General features: G+C 35.3%; 1 protein-coding gene across 4 annotated transcripts in view; it reads left to right on the forward strand.

Annotated features, from left to right (window-relative positions):
* Window positions 1-2,613, forward strand: part of SMOC2 (SPARC related modular calcium binding 2) — a 260,249-nt gene extending 257,636 nt beyond the window's left edge. For all 4 annotated transcript variants that reach the window (XM_051998150.1, XM_051998151.1, XM_051998153.1 and 1 more), the window contains one exon: window positions 1,031-2,613. In XM_051998150.1, the coding sequence (XP_051854110.1) occupies window positions 1,031-1,048 (18 nt within the window). In that variant the 3' untranslated portion in view covers window positions 1,049-2,613. The remainder of the gene's footprint in view (window positions 1-1,030) is intronic.
* The last annotated feature ends 12,216 nt before the right edge of the window (window positions 2,614-14,829 follow it).

The raw sequence follows: 14,829 nt of genomic DNA on the forward strand, positions 1-14,829 counted from the left end.
TCCTAGAAACAGTTGAATTCATGGCAACATCAGTGTGAATATAGAAGGTGCTTGATTCAAGGACTGTGAATGAAACCCTTGTCTTTTTCAAGATACTGCTCCTGACTGTGGTAAACACTACATGGGCATGCGTATTTCTAGTTGGCTCTTTTGCCCTTATTAATAATTGAAAAATGCTGAGCCAGTGGGATCTTTTCTCCTTTTCTCTGGCAGCCTTCCTTTACAAAAGGAGTGAAAAGTAGAAATACAATCAGTGTCACAAGACTCTCTCTCTCTCTCTCTCTCTCTCTCTCTCTCTCTCTCTCTCTCTCTCTCTCTCTGTGTGTGTGTGTGTGTGTGTGGTGATATGTGTGTATATAAAACTTAGTTAACTGGATTATATAGTCATCAAACTTATGACCATAGCTTTATTAGCACTTTTGTCCTAAATGAATGAACTGAAAGATGGGGGAAGAGATGTATAAAGAGATGTATACCAGGGAAATACCAATGAGTTTTTTTGGGGGAGAGTTAATGAAAACACATTCTTCAGTTGAAACTAATATTTTTGTAAAATCTTTCCCAAAAGGAGCATGATATTTTAAAAGGGAAATCAATATCCTCAACTTTATAATCTTTCCTTCTCCTTGAAATAATATTTATCTTCTTGACTGATTATTTTTCCATTTTACACATTGAATATTTGAGTAAACTCAGTATCTTGTTGGTTGATATCTTTAATTAGAAATGTATTTGGGAGTTGAAAGGGGAGACAAGGATTATGAAATGGAAAATTTGATATCTACACAGAATGTTGACTATTAATTGCTATTGAACTTACTGATTATTTTAGCAACCAGGCTTTCATTACTTTGAGTTCAATTTGAATCTACTGGGATTTTTCTCTTATAATTGGTGAAAATGAATGGAAACTGATTAATCTTTAAAGATTTAAAAGAAAAACAATTATATTCTTATATAAATACATATAATGTTATTTTTAAATATATGATTAAATCTGACCTTTTAAAATACCTTTTTCTCTTTTTAGCCAAAGAAGCAAGGATGAATGGCTATCATAGCAAGGCAGAACTTCGACATGTGGGAGATTCCCTCACCAAAAGGCAATTAAGAAAAAAAACAACAACCATAGTATTTGCACTTTGTACTTTAAATGTAAATTCACTTTGTAGAAATGAGATATTTATGCAGACTTTTAATCTGTGAAAATGGAATGGCTAGTTTCAAAAAATTAATCACATACAATGTATGTGTCTTCTTTTGACCTTTGAAATCTGTACTTGGTGGAGATGTATTAAGTTTGCATTTGAACTTTTTTTTTTAATTTTAAAGCATTTTTCTGCAAACATCAATGTAGTAGATACCATCTTATTATAGTAGGTTATTTTGGTTCTAATACCATGCCTCTTTTCCTAACCAGTACAGTCATTTAACATAGTTATGCTGACAATTTGCTTTATTGAAATCTACTGTACTCATAATATTCTTGAATCAGTGTTGGAAGCTTTAGGTTTCCAAAGAAAGTTTGTAAAATACCGCTGACTCAGCTTTGCAGTTATTAAGAATGAATTTGTAGCATAGAGAAGGATTTATGTTTTGTTTTGCTTTCCAGAGATCATGCTCATGCAGTGAGCTATGCAACCACTACAGGATTCAAACAACTACATTTAGTACTCTTGTAGGAAAATAGATTTTTCTAAACATTTGCTATGCACCTTCCATTGTAATCATTTGCTTAAGTTTTGCCTTTGGCTCCAATTAGTCATGCAGCAAACTGAGAGAGAGTGAGGTGAATTGGAGTGTCACTCAGAGTTGTTCCTGCCAAACCCTAGAGCATGTTCCTACTGCTGTCAGGACTAGGCAGTAAAGAGGTAGATTTATTCAGGATAGTAAATCTAATTATGGAGAGACAAGGCAGGCTAAACATGCTTGTCTGTCTTGATTTTTCCTTACACCTGGCAGACCCTCTTCTACCTGAGGCTGCCCTCAGGTCCACTGGAAGGTAAAGCTATCACCTGAATAAATGGTGAACAGTTGCCTCCATGAGACATGGCCAGTCAATGCTTTAGCTATTGGCCTTGGAAGTCAAGGAATTCTGATAGGCTGACTTCCCCTCTCATACTTCCAAAAATGCCTCCAGAAAGGAAGAATTTGCAGGTGAGCTAAGAATTTTGTGTCTGATGGGACCCTGAGAGAAAAGATTCTAGAGTTGAATACCTATAGAATGTATGTAGCAGAAATGTCAAACATCTATTGGCATCTCCAAAGCTGGCAGGAGGTTTGGAGGAAATTTTGCTGCATTCCAAAAACATGAATTTGGGGCATGACATGCAAGAAATGAATAATAGTTAGTTGTGATGCTGTCTAGGCTTGGACTTCTGGTTGGGAAAAATCTTTATGGCAAATCAAATACTCATGGAAAAGAACTTGTATGAATATATTTAAAATTTGCAAAAAAATGGATTGTAAACATTGGAACAACAGTAAAAAGTACAAATGTGTTTCATCTTTGTTTAAAGAAAGGGTTTAATCCAAAATTTATTTGGTAATCTTTCATATTGTTAAACTTTGAATTTAATCTTCTTTTTAGATTAAAACACAATATGCTATCAACGCAGTTTCTTTGTCTTTTATTCTAATAAATTTGAGCAGCTATGCTGTTTTTGTTAAAGTGTGCAATATAACCAGACATTACACATATAGTCTTATAAATAGAAGAATTAATTAAGCAAGCTATCAGTCCACCAATAAAGATACACTGAGAATTGCTATGTGTTTAACAGAGCTGAGCACCTTGGGACATGCAAAGATATATAAAGGATATTCCCTGTCTACAAGGAAGTTGTGATATATTTGTAAAGACAAGATAAATACAACAAAATAATTACCATACTGGTACAAATATAGACTATAGTGGTTCTTCTCCTTGCATGTCAAGCTTGTAAAAAACCTGAATAAAGCTTATCTTGCAATGGCTGACTTTTCCTTATCTTTCTATGATTCTGAAATAAAGATAGAGTTTGCTGTATACATATTACTTTTTCACCCTTTCTCTTCACCTCTATCAGATATGTGAATATGTATTCACACCACCTTGTCCATGCAAGCACCCTAGCCATTCTTAGGCCACCACCTTCCACTTTTGGCCTTAGCACAGCTTGAAATCCCACAGCAAACTCTTTGGCCCTTCCCCATATACCCATGTACCTACCTTTTATACTAAATATATTTAATGTGGTAGTTTTGTTATATTATTTTTCAGTCTTTAACAATACCGTTTTTCCCCCCAAAGAGATATTATTTATTTATTTTTTTAAATTTTCTTCTTCTTTTTTTTAAATAGCTTTTTATTTACAAGTTATATGCATGGGTACTTTTACAGCATTGCCAATTGCCAAAGTTTTTGTTCCAATTTTTCCCCTTCTTCCCCCCACCCCCTCCTCTAGATGGCAGGATGATCAATACATGTTAAATATATTAAAGTATAAATTAAAATCAAAATAAGTATACATAACCAAACTGTTATTTTGCTGTACAAAAAGAATCAGACTCTGAAATATTGTACAATTAGCCTGTGAAGGAAATCAAAAATGCAGGTGGGCAAAAATATAAGGATTAAGAATTCAATGTAATGGTTCTTAGTCATCTCCCAGAATTCTTTCACTGGATGTAGCTGGTTCAGTTCATTACTGCTCTATTGGAACTGATTTAGTTCATATCATTGCTGAAGAGGGCCACGTCCATCAGAATTGTTCATCATATAGTATTGTTGTTGAATTATATAATGATCTCCTGGCCCTGCTCATTTCACTCAGCATCACTTCATGTAAGTCTCTTCAGGCCTTTCTAAAATCATCCTGTTGGTCATTTCTTACCAAACAATAATATTCCATAATATTCATATACTACCAAAGAGATATAATTTAAAAGGTGAGACCTACATCTTTGAGAGTAATACATTTAGACCAATGGTATAACTATGAGAATGTATCAATTGTCAAAAACTGAGTAAATACAAAAAGAGACTGAAGAGAAGTGAAAGTTATCTTCAAGTAATCAAAAAACTGAAAGGCTATTGTGGGGAAAAAAGGCAGGAAATAACCCACTATATATTATTAAATAGGGCCAGGCATTGGAAAAATTCTGGTACTATACATACAAACAAAAAGAAAGATAGTCACTATCCTAAAGGAATTTATATTCCAATGAGAGAAGACAACCCGCAAAAGGGACCTGAAAAGCAGGAGTGGGCAGGAGAAAGGGGCATGGTGGTGAAGTACAGCTAAAAAAATCAAGTATAGCAAATCTGGATGTGTCATCAAACTGGAGACTCCTGAAAGGAATTCACCAATGTGAAAAGGGGACCAACATTGTAGAAGAATGTTCCAAGATGGGAAGACTAATCACTGAGGGAAAATAAACAATATTAAGATTAAAAGTGATTAAAATCTTTAGTTTGGCTCTAGAGAACAAAACTGGAAACACTAGATGGAAGTTGCAGAGACTGAAGCAAAAAAGGAACAAAAAACTCTTCCTAACAATTAGCTGGTTCACTAAAATGAAATATGTTGCATCAACCTCAATTAGCAGTGGGTTACCCACTCCAGCTTATTGAATTTTCCAGCAATATGTAGGGGATTCTTTCAAAAGTCCAAATTGCATTTGTTGTCCCCTTGTCCTTTGTAGCTCTTATCTTTCTTTGATTATATTATTAAGATAGATTCTGAACCAAGGCTCAGATATAATAGTTCTGAATTGTCTTTCTAAGAATTGCAGAAAAGGTAGAAAGAATCTTAAATAAAAATTCACAATTTGATCAACATATATTAAGCTAAAAAAAAAGTATATGGGTAACCACTTGAAAACACATAAAACTTGAAAAGGGATTTTACTCTATTTCTGGCTTCCTTCTAGCATTCTGTAGGTAATAGTGCTCAGTTCCAGTTTAAATATTTGAAGGCCAAAGCATATCATCTGGCTGTTCTACACATTGCTTTCCAGAAGGTCATGTGCACCTGGAGGATTAATCTTAACTGATGAGTGATAAATTAATTCAATCCTTTGAGTTTTCAAGAGCTGAAACAGACTAATCTTACATATCTTGCTATTATTATTGTTTTGGAAACCATAGATTTTTATTTCTTTACATTACAGGTCAAACCACACACAGTAATTTGATTCATTTCTGTTTTAAAAGGTAAAAAGTACCTACAAATTTATTCCCAGCATGCTTTTATAGTGCTTGTTTTGTTGGTTATTGCAACATTGCTATTAAAAAGAAAGGTATATTCAGTCAAGTTGGTTGCTAAGAAAAATTTTGAAAACATATGTCTCATAAACATTGGATGGATTTAGTCATGCACTGATCAAATTTGTGCAATTTTTTTTGAATGAGGCAATAAAAAGTTGAGTTTTGTTATTTAGTGAAAGCCAAACCCATTTACTTTTATATCTAATAATAATCTATTTTTTAAAAAATAGTTGGCAAATTGTTTAGTTAAATGAGTGCTACTGTGTTATTAGAAAAAATATTCTGAAACTAAAGTTTGCAGGATAATTTTAATTTGTTTTAATACCTAGCATGAATTGGGAAATAGCAAAATACATGAATATAAGGGGATATAACTATGCCAAAAAATGGCAAATATGAAGAATTCAGAGGAAGCTAGAATGAATTAATATGATTTAGTGTAGGTGAAATAAGAATCAGGAAAACAATATGCACAATACTTATAGCAACATACATAGAATTCCAGCTTCCATAATGCCCCACTCCCTATCCGTATTTCACCCATTGCCAGAAGCAGCAAAGTGGATTTAAATAAACCAGACAAAGACTGACTCAGATACTTACCTTAGCCTACTTCTGAAAAATGAGGAAAATAATAATACATACCCCTTAGCCTTGTTGCAAGATTTAAATGGTTAACCTCCCCCCCACTACCTAATGATCAATAATATTATATTTCATCCATTTGTAAGTGTTCTTCTGTGCCCTTTAAAAGGTTTTAGGGTATGTAGACCCAATATTAGTGTCCTCTTTATTGTATGGGGTTTTCTACATCACAGTTCCATATAACTACTTAAAAGCTAATTTTTTTTCTACAACATTATTAATTATTTCAAAGCTACATAGAAAGAATAAATACACAATTATTCTCAACACCTGGCTAGGGTGTGGGCGAATAATTTCTGCCCGGTACCATTTTATACTCTTGGGAGAAGAAGATTAGTTTTGAACAGTAACAAGTTCCAAGTCCAAAGACCCACCTTAGATATGGGTAGGTTTGCTGCATAACTGACAAGCAATCCTTTCTCCAAGTTCTCCATAACTTAAATTCCTGGGTTGAGTAGCAATTTTATGTTGGGAACATCTAGGTGGTAGAGTAGGGGCATCTAGGAAATGCAGTTGGATAGAGTAAGTACCCAGAATCAGAAAGAGTTGCTTTTCTGAGTTCAAATCTGGCCTTAGGTACTTACTTTGTGTGACCCTAGACAAGTCACTTAGCCCTATTTGCCTCAGTTACCCCATTTATAAAATGAGCTGGAGGAGGCAATGGTTAATTACTCCAGTATCTTAGCCAAATCAAGTCATGAAGAGTCAAACATGATTGAAAACACTGAAGAGGGGGCGGAGCCAAGATGGCAGAGCAGGCACACACGACTCTCTAAGCTCCTCTCATTACCCTCACAACCAAATATTTAATCCAGCCTCAAAAAATAACTCTTCACAGCTTAAATTCATGAAGATAAGAAGCACTACAACTTACCAGCCGATCCGGAAGCTCGCCAGGAAAGGTTTGTCTTGAGGGGCCAGGAACAGACTAGCACAGGCAGCGAGAGGCTAGCGTCCTGAGCAGACCAGGGGCGGGGGTGATCTCTGTGGTTAGAGAAGTTATAGAGACGACTCTGCTATAGGCTGACTGCTCTGCCTTGATTACAAAGCAGTAAACTGGCAGAGAAGTTAAAGCCTAAAACAGAGGGTCCTCTAAAAAACGCCAGAACCTAATGAGATCTGGCTGTAACCCCTCAAACCCAGAAGTGACTCAGGCAGACTTTACTGAAGCCCTATGGCCACATCCGGCAGTTCGGGGCTTTTGCGGGAGCAGTTATTAATCTGCACGGCAGGGGGGCACAGCCTGGGCAGCTATAATCGGCAGTGTGGGGGCTCGGCCTGGGGCAATAGAACCTCCCCAGCTGACTGCACTTCCCAGACACTTTCGGTTCCTGCAAATCCATTCACTGCTCAGCTGCTAATACCCACAGCCCCAGGGCAGGGTTTGGCTTGGGGCAGTGAAACTCTCACTGCTAAGTGTCTAGCCCCAGGGCAGTCATTATCTCACACAGCTGAGGTTCTTTGAAAGGCATTTTCCCAGCCCGGCCCTGCAGGCCTGAGTTACTTTCAGGTGGGGAACTCTTTCCCAGAGCACTCCAGTACCTCGCTGCTTTTTGTAGCTGGTCAACAGGACAGCTACCCCGTCCATATACCTTTCACTGCTCTGCAGAGGAAGCTGGTAACCTCCTGGCTCTGAAGGTGGACCTTACAGGCTTTAACAAAATGAGTAAAAAAATCAAAAGAACAATTGATAGTTTCTACACAGAAAGAGAACAGCTTTTCAACCCTGAAGAGACTAATAGCAGACAGTCTCCAGACGATTGTTGGTCTCCAATACAAAAGGCTCTCCTAGAAGAGACTATTCAAAACCTTAAAAGAGAGCTAGAAGAGAAATGGGGAAAGGAAAGAGAAGCTATGCAAAAGAGTACAGAAAAGGCACATAACTCATTAAAAGAAAAATTTGATAAAGTGGAAAAAGAAAACAACTTCCTGAAATGTGAATTGGAAAAGGTAAAAAACAGAGTTTGCGAATTGGAAAAAGAAAATGACTCACTAAAAAAAAAAAAAAATTAGTGAAATGGAAAAAAATTCCATAGAGCAAAACAACTCAATTGGACATATACAAAAAGAAGTAAAAAAAGCTAATGAAGAAAATAACTCACTAAAAATTAGAACTGAACAAATAGAAATGACTGATTCATTGAGACATCAAGAATCAGTCAAGCAAAACCAAAAAAATGAAAGATTGGAAAAAAATGTCAAATATTTGCTGGGAAAAACAACAGATCTGGAAAATAAATCTAGGAGAGATAACCTGAGGATCATCGGACTACCCGAAAATTATGATGAAAAAAAGAGCCTAGATACTATTTTACAGGAAATCATCAAAGAGAACTACCCAGAAGTAATAGAACCGGAAGGGAAAATAGGCGTTGAAAGAATTCATCGAACACCTTCTGAAAAAGACCCTAAAATAAAGACTCCAAGGAATATTGTGGCCAAACTTCAGAATTTCCAGACTAAAGAAAAAATTTTACAAGCAACCAGGAAAAAACAGTTCAAATACCGAGATGCCACAATAAGGGTCACGCAAGATCTGGCTGCATCAACATTAAAGGATCGAAGGGCCTGGAATCAGAGATTCCAAAAGGCAAAAGAACTTGGAATGCAGCCAAGAATAAACTATCCAGCTAAGCTGAGTATTTTTTTCCATGGAAGAAGATGGATATTTAATGAAATAGAGGAATTCCATCTGTTTCTAAGGAAAAAACCAGACTTAAACAAAAAATTTGATCTTCAACAACAGGAATCAAGAGAAGTAGAAAAAGGTAAAAGGAACTCTTGAGAACTGTATTTCTGTTGTGAATATACATAAAAATCATATGTATAATTTGATTTTACCGATATAACATAAAAAAGGGAAGTAGAAATGGAAAGGGGATAGTGCCAGAAAAAGGGAAGAAGGGAGATAAAAAGAGGGAAACTACATGCGACAATGAGGCAGAGGAAACCTATCATATATGAGGGAACTTAGAGAGGGGGAGGAACATTGTGTGAATCCTACTCTCATCAGAGTTGGCTCAAAGAGGAAACAATTGACATATTTGTTTTACACAGATTCTTCTCTCACTTCATTAAAAAGTGGGAGAGGAAAAGGGAGAAGGAAAAAGAGTAATAAGGGAAGGATACAAGAAAGGGGAAGGGATTCCAAGGGAGGAGGGAGGAATACTAAAGAGGGAGAGCTGTGCGACGTCAGTGGGACCAATAGGGAAGAAGGGAAGGAGGGCAAGAAAAAGAAAAGTATAATCTGGGGATATTAGGATGACAGGAAATGCAGAATTGGTTATTTTAACCGCAAATGTGAATGGGATGAACTCTGCCATAAAGAGGAGGTGGATAGCAGATTGGATCAAAAGTCAGAACCCTACAATCTGTTGTTTACAGGAAACACATTTAAAACAGGAAGATACATACAGACTAAAGGTAAAAGGCTGGAGCAGAATCTATTATGCTTCAGGTAAAGTCAAAAAAGCAGGGGTAGCCATCCTTATCTCAGATCAAGCAAAAGCAAAGATTGATCTAATTAAAAGAGATAAGGAAGGAAACTATATCTTGCTTAAGGGTATTATAGAGAATGAAGCAATATCAGTTTTAAACATATATGCACCAAGTGGTATTGCATCTAACTTCCTTAAAGAGAAGCTAAGAGAGTTGTGAGAAGAAATAGACAGCAAAACTATAATAGTGGGAGATCTCAATCTTGCACTCTCAGATTTAGATAAATCAAATCACAAAACAAATAAGAAAGAAATTAAAGAGGTAAATAGAATATTAGAAAAATTAGGTATGATAGATCTCTGGAGAAAACTGAATGGTGACAGAAAGGAGTATACTTTCTTCTCAGCAGTTCATGGAACCTACACAAAAATTGACCATATATTAGGACATAAAGACCTCAAAATTAAATGCAAGAAGGCAGAAATAGTAAATGCTTTTTTTTTTCAGGTCACAATGCAATAAAAACTACATTTAACAAAAAGTTAGGTGTAAATAGACCAAAAAGTAATTGGAAACTAAATAATCTCATCTTAAAGAATGATTGGGTGAAACAGCAAATTAGAGACACAATTAATAATTTCACTCAAGATAATGACAACAATGAGACATCATATCAAAATTTATGGGATGCAGCCAAAGCAGTAATAAGGGGAAATTTTATATCCTTAGAGGCTTACTTGAATAAAATAGAAAAAGAGAAGATCAATGAATTGGGCCTGGAACTTAAAAAGTTAGAAAAAGACCAAATAAAAAACTCCCAATCAATTACTAAACTTAAAATTCTAAAATTAAAAGGAGAAATTAATAATATAGAAAGTAAAAAAAACTATTGAACTAATAAATAAAACTAAGAGTTGGTTTTATGAAAAAACCAATAAAATTGATAAACCTTTGGTAAATCTGATTAGAAAAAGGAGAGAGGGAAATCAAATTGGCAGTCTTAAAAATGAAAAAGGAGAACTTACCACTGATGAAGAGGAAATTAAAGAAATAATAAGGGGTTACTTTGCCCAACTTTATGCCAATAAATTTGATAACCTAAGTGAAATGGATGACTACCTCCAAAAATATAGGCTTCCCAGATTATCAGAGGAGGAAGTAAATTGCTTAAATAGTCCCATTTCAGAAAAAGAAATAGAACAAGCTATTAATCAACTCCCTAAAAAAAAAAATCCCCGGGACCAGATGGATTTACATGTGAATTCTACCAAACATTCAAAGATCAATTAGCCTCAATACTTTATAAACTATTTGAAAAAATAGGAAATGAAGGAGTCCTACCAAACTCCTTTTATGACACAGACATGGTACTGATACCTAAACCAGGTAAGTTGAAAACAGAGAAAGAAAATTATAGACCAATCTCCCTAATGAATATTGATGCTAAAATCTTAAATAAGATATTAGCAAAAAGACTACAGAAAATCACCCCCAGGATAATACATCATCATCAAGTAGGATTTATACCAGGAATGCAGGGCTGGTTAAATATTAGGAAAACTATCAATATAATTGGCCATATTAATAATCAAATTAACAAAAACCATATGATCATCTCAATAGATGCAGAAAAAGCATTTGATAAAATCCAACATCCATTCCTATTAAAAACTCTTGAGAGTATAGGAATAAATGGACTTTTCCTTAAAATAATCAGTAGCATCTATTTAAAACCAGCAGTAAGCACCATATGTAACGGGGACAAACTACAACCATTCCCAATAAGATCAGGAGTAAAACAAGGTTGCCCGCTATCACTGTTATTATTTAATATTGTATTAGAAATGCTAGCTTTGGCAATAAGAGTTGAGAAAGAGATTAAAGGAATAAGAATAGGCAATGAGGAAACCAAATTATCACTCTTTGCTGATGATATGATGGTATACCTAGAAAACCCCAGAGATTCTACCAAAAAGTTATTAGAAACAATCTACACCTTCAGCAAAGTTGCAGGATATAAAATAAACCCACATAAGTCATCAGCATTCTTATATATCACTAACAAAACCCAACAGTTAGAGATACAAAAAGAAATTCCATTTAAAGTAACTACTGATTGTATAAAATATTTAGGAATCTATCTGCTAAGGGAAAATCAGAAACTTTATGAGCAAAACTACAAAACACTTTCCACACAAATTAAGTCTGATCTAAACAATTGGAAAAATATTAAATGCTCTTGGATTGGGCAAGCAAATATAATAAAGATGACAATACTACCTAAATTAATCTACTTATTTAATCTACGCTATACCAATCAGACTCCCAAAAAACTACTTTGATGAATTAGAAAAAATAACAAACAAGTTCATATGGAAAAACAAAAGGTCAAGAATTTCAAGGGAATTAATGAAAAAAAAAATCAAATGAAGGTGGCCTAGCTGTACCAAATCTAAAATTATATTATAAAGCAGCAGTTACTAAAACCATCTGGTATTGGCTAAGAAATAGACTAGTTGATCAATGGAATAGGTTAGGTTCAAAGGACAAAACAGCCAATAACTTTAATAATATAGTGTTTGACAAACCCAAAGACACCAGTTTCTGGGATAAGAATGCATTATTTGACAAAAATTGCTGGGAAAATTGGAAATCAGTATGGCAGAAACTAGGCATTGACCCACACTTAACACCATACACCAAGATAAGGTCAAAATGGGTTCATGATCTAGGCATAAAGAATGAGATGATAAATAAATTGGAAGAGCATAGGATAGTTTACCTCTCAGATCTGTGGAAGAGGGAGGAATTTATGACCAACGAAGAACTAGAGATCACTATTGACCACAACATAGAAAATTTTGATTATATCAAATTGAAAAGTTTTTGTACAAACAAAACAAATGCAAACAAGATTAGAAAGGAAACAATAAATTGGGAAAACATTTTTACAATCAAAGGTTCTGATAAAGGCCTCATTTCCAAAATATATAGAGAATTGACCCTAATCTATAAGAAATCAAACCATTCTCCAATTGATAAATGGTCAAAGGATATGAACAGACAATTCTCAGACGAAGAAATTGAAACTATTTATAGCCATATGAAAATATGCTCCAAATCATTATTAATCAGAGAAATGCAAATTAAGACAACTCTGAGATACCACTACACCCCTGTCAGATTGGCTAGAATGACAGGGAAAGATAATGGGGAATGTTGGAGGGGATGTGGGAAAACAGGGACACTGATACATTGTTGGTGGAATTGTGAACACATCCAGCCATCCTGGAGAGCAATTTGGAATTATGCTCAAAAAGTTATAAAGCTGTGCATACCCGTTGATCCAGCAGTGTTTCTACTGGGCTTATACCCCAAAGAGATACTAAAGAAAGGAAAGGGACCTGTATGTGCCAAAATGTTTGTGGCAGCCCTGTTTGTAGTGGCTAGAAGCTGGAAAATGAAAGGATGTCCATCAATTGGAGAATGGTTGAGTAAATTGTGGTATATGAACGTTATGGAATATTATTGTTCTGTAAGGAACGACCAGCAGGATGAATACAGAGAGGACTGGCGAGACTTACATGAACTGATGCTGAGTGAAATGACCAGAACTAGGAGATCATTATATACCTCAACAACGATACTGTTTGAGGATGTATTCTGATGGAAGTGGACCTCTTTGATAAAGAGAGCCTTAATTGATCAAAGATGGACAGAAGCACCTACACCCAGAGAAAGAACACTGGAAATGAATATAAACTGCTTGCATTTATGTTTTTCTTCCCGGGTTATTTATACCTTCTGAATTCAATTCTCTCTGTGCAACAAGAAAACTGTTTGGTTCTGCACACATATATTGTATCTAAGATATACTGCAACCCATTCAACATGTAAAGGACTCTTGCCATCTGGGGGAAGGGGTGGAGGGAGGGAGGGGAAAAATCGGAACAGAAGTGAATGCAAGGGATAATGCTGTAAAAAATTACCCTGGCATGCGTTCTATCAATAAAAAATTATTTAAAAATTAAAAAAAAAGAAAACACTGAAGAACAACATCATGTAAATGGTCAAAGGATATAAATAGACAATTTTCAGATGATGAAATTGAAACTATTACCACTCATATAAAAGAGTGTTCCAAATCACTATTGATCAGAGAAATGCAAATTAAGACAACTCTGAGATACCACTACACACCTGTCAGATTGGCTAAGATGACAGGAAAAAATAATGATGAATGTTGGAGGGGATGCAAGAAAACTGGGACACTGATGCATTGTTGATGGAGTTGTGAACGAATCCAACCATTCTAGAGAGCAATATGGAATTATGCCCCAAAAGTTATCAAACTGTGCATACTCTTTGATCCAGCAATTCTACTACTGGACTTATACCCCAAAGAGATACTAAAGAAGGGAAAGGGACTTTTGTGGCAGCCCTGTTTGTAGTGGCTAGAAACTTGAAAATAAATGTATGCCCATCAATTGAAGAATGGTTGGGTAAATTGTGGTATATGAATGTTATGGAATATTCTTGTTCCGTAAGAAATGACTAGCAGGATGAATATAGAGAGGCTTGGAGAGACATGAACTGATGCTAAGTGAAATGAGCAGAACCAAGAGATCATTATATATTTCAACAACGATACTGTATAAGGATGTATTCTGATGGAAGTGGATTTCTTTGACAAAGAGACCTAACTCTGTTTCAATTGATCAATGATGGACAGAAACAGCTACACCCAAAGAAAGAACACTGGGAAATGAATGTAAACTGTTTGCATTTTTGTTTCTCTTCCCAGGTTATTTATACCTTCTGAATCCAATTCTTCCTGTGCAACAAAAGAACTGTTCAGTTCTGCACACATATATTGTATCTAGGATATACTATGGCATATTTAACATGTATAAGACTGCTTGCCATCTGGGGGAGGGGGTAGAGGTAGGGGAAAAATCGGAACAGAAGTGAGTGAAACCCTGGCATGGGTGCTGTCAATAAAAAGTTATAATTATTAAAAAAAAAACACATCATGCCTAGAACTGAGGAATTAAAGATAAAATGCCAACCCTAAGCCCTATTTCTTTAGGTCACAGGTTAAAAGGAGACAGGAAAGGAAGAACTTCCTCCTACCCATTTAGGTCAGGGTGCCTACTCTGTAGGTAAATGTGAACTTCACATTTCTGGAGTGGGAGAATGAGGATAGAAAGACTATTTTGGAATTTTAAAGATACAGCTTATTCCAGATGAAGGAGGCTATTTTTCTTCATGTAGTAGGGGAAAGCAGAATGTCTAGAAGTAGTGTAATTCCATCTTAGTTGAATTTAGCATGTGGAAAACAAAGCCAGACTAAGCCCTAATTACATATATAAAGAGCTTTGCAAATATCAAAAGCATTATATACATACTACTTATTATTGTTTTCCAATCTCTTCATGTTCCAGTTAAATCAAAGCTTACCCATAAGCTTCTGATGTTCTAACATCTAGACCTTG

Source organism: Antechinus flavipes, chromosome 4, assembly GCF_016432865.1.
Source record: "Antechinus flavipes isolate AdamAnt ecotype Samford, QLD, Australia chromosome 4, AdamAnt_v2, whole genome shotgun sequence".
Classification (NCBI taxonomy): Eukaryota; Metazoa; Chordata; class Mammalia; order Dasyuromorphia; family Dasyuridae; genus Antechinus; species Antechinus flavipes.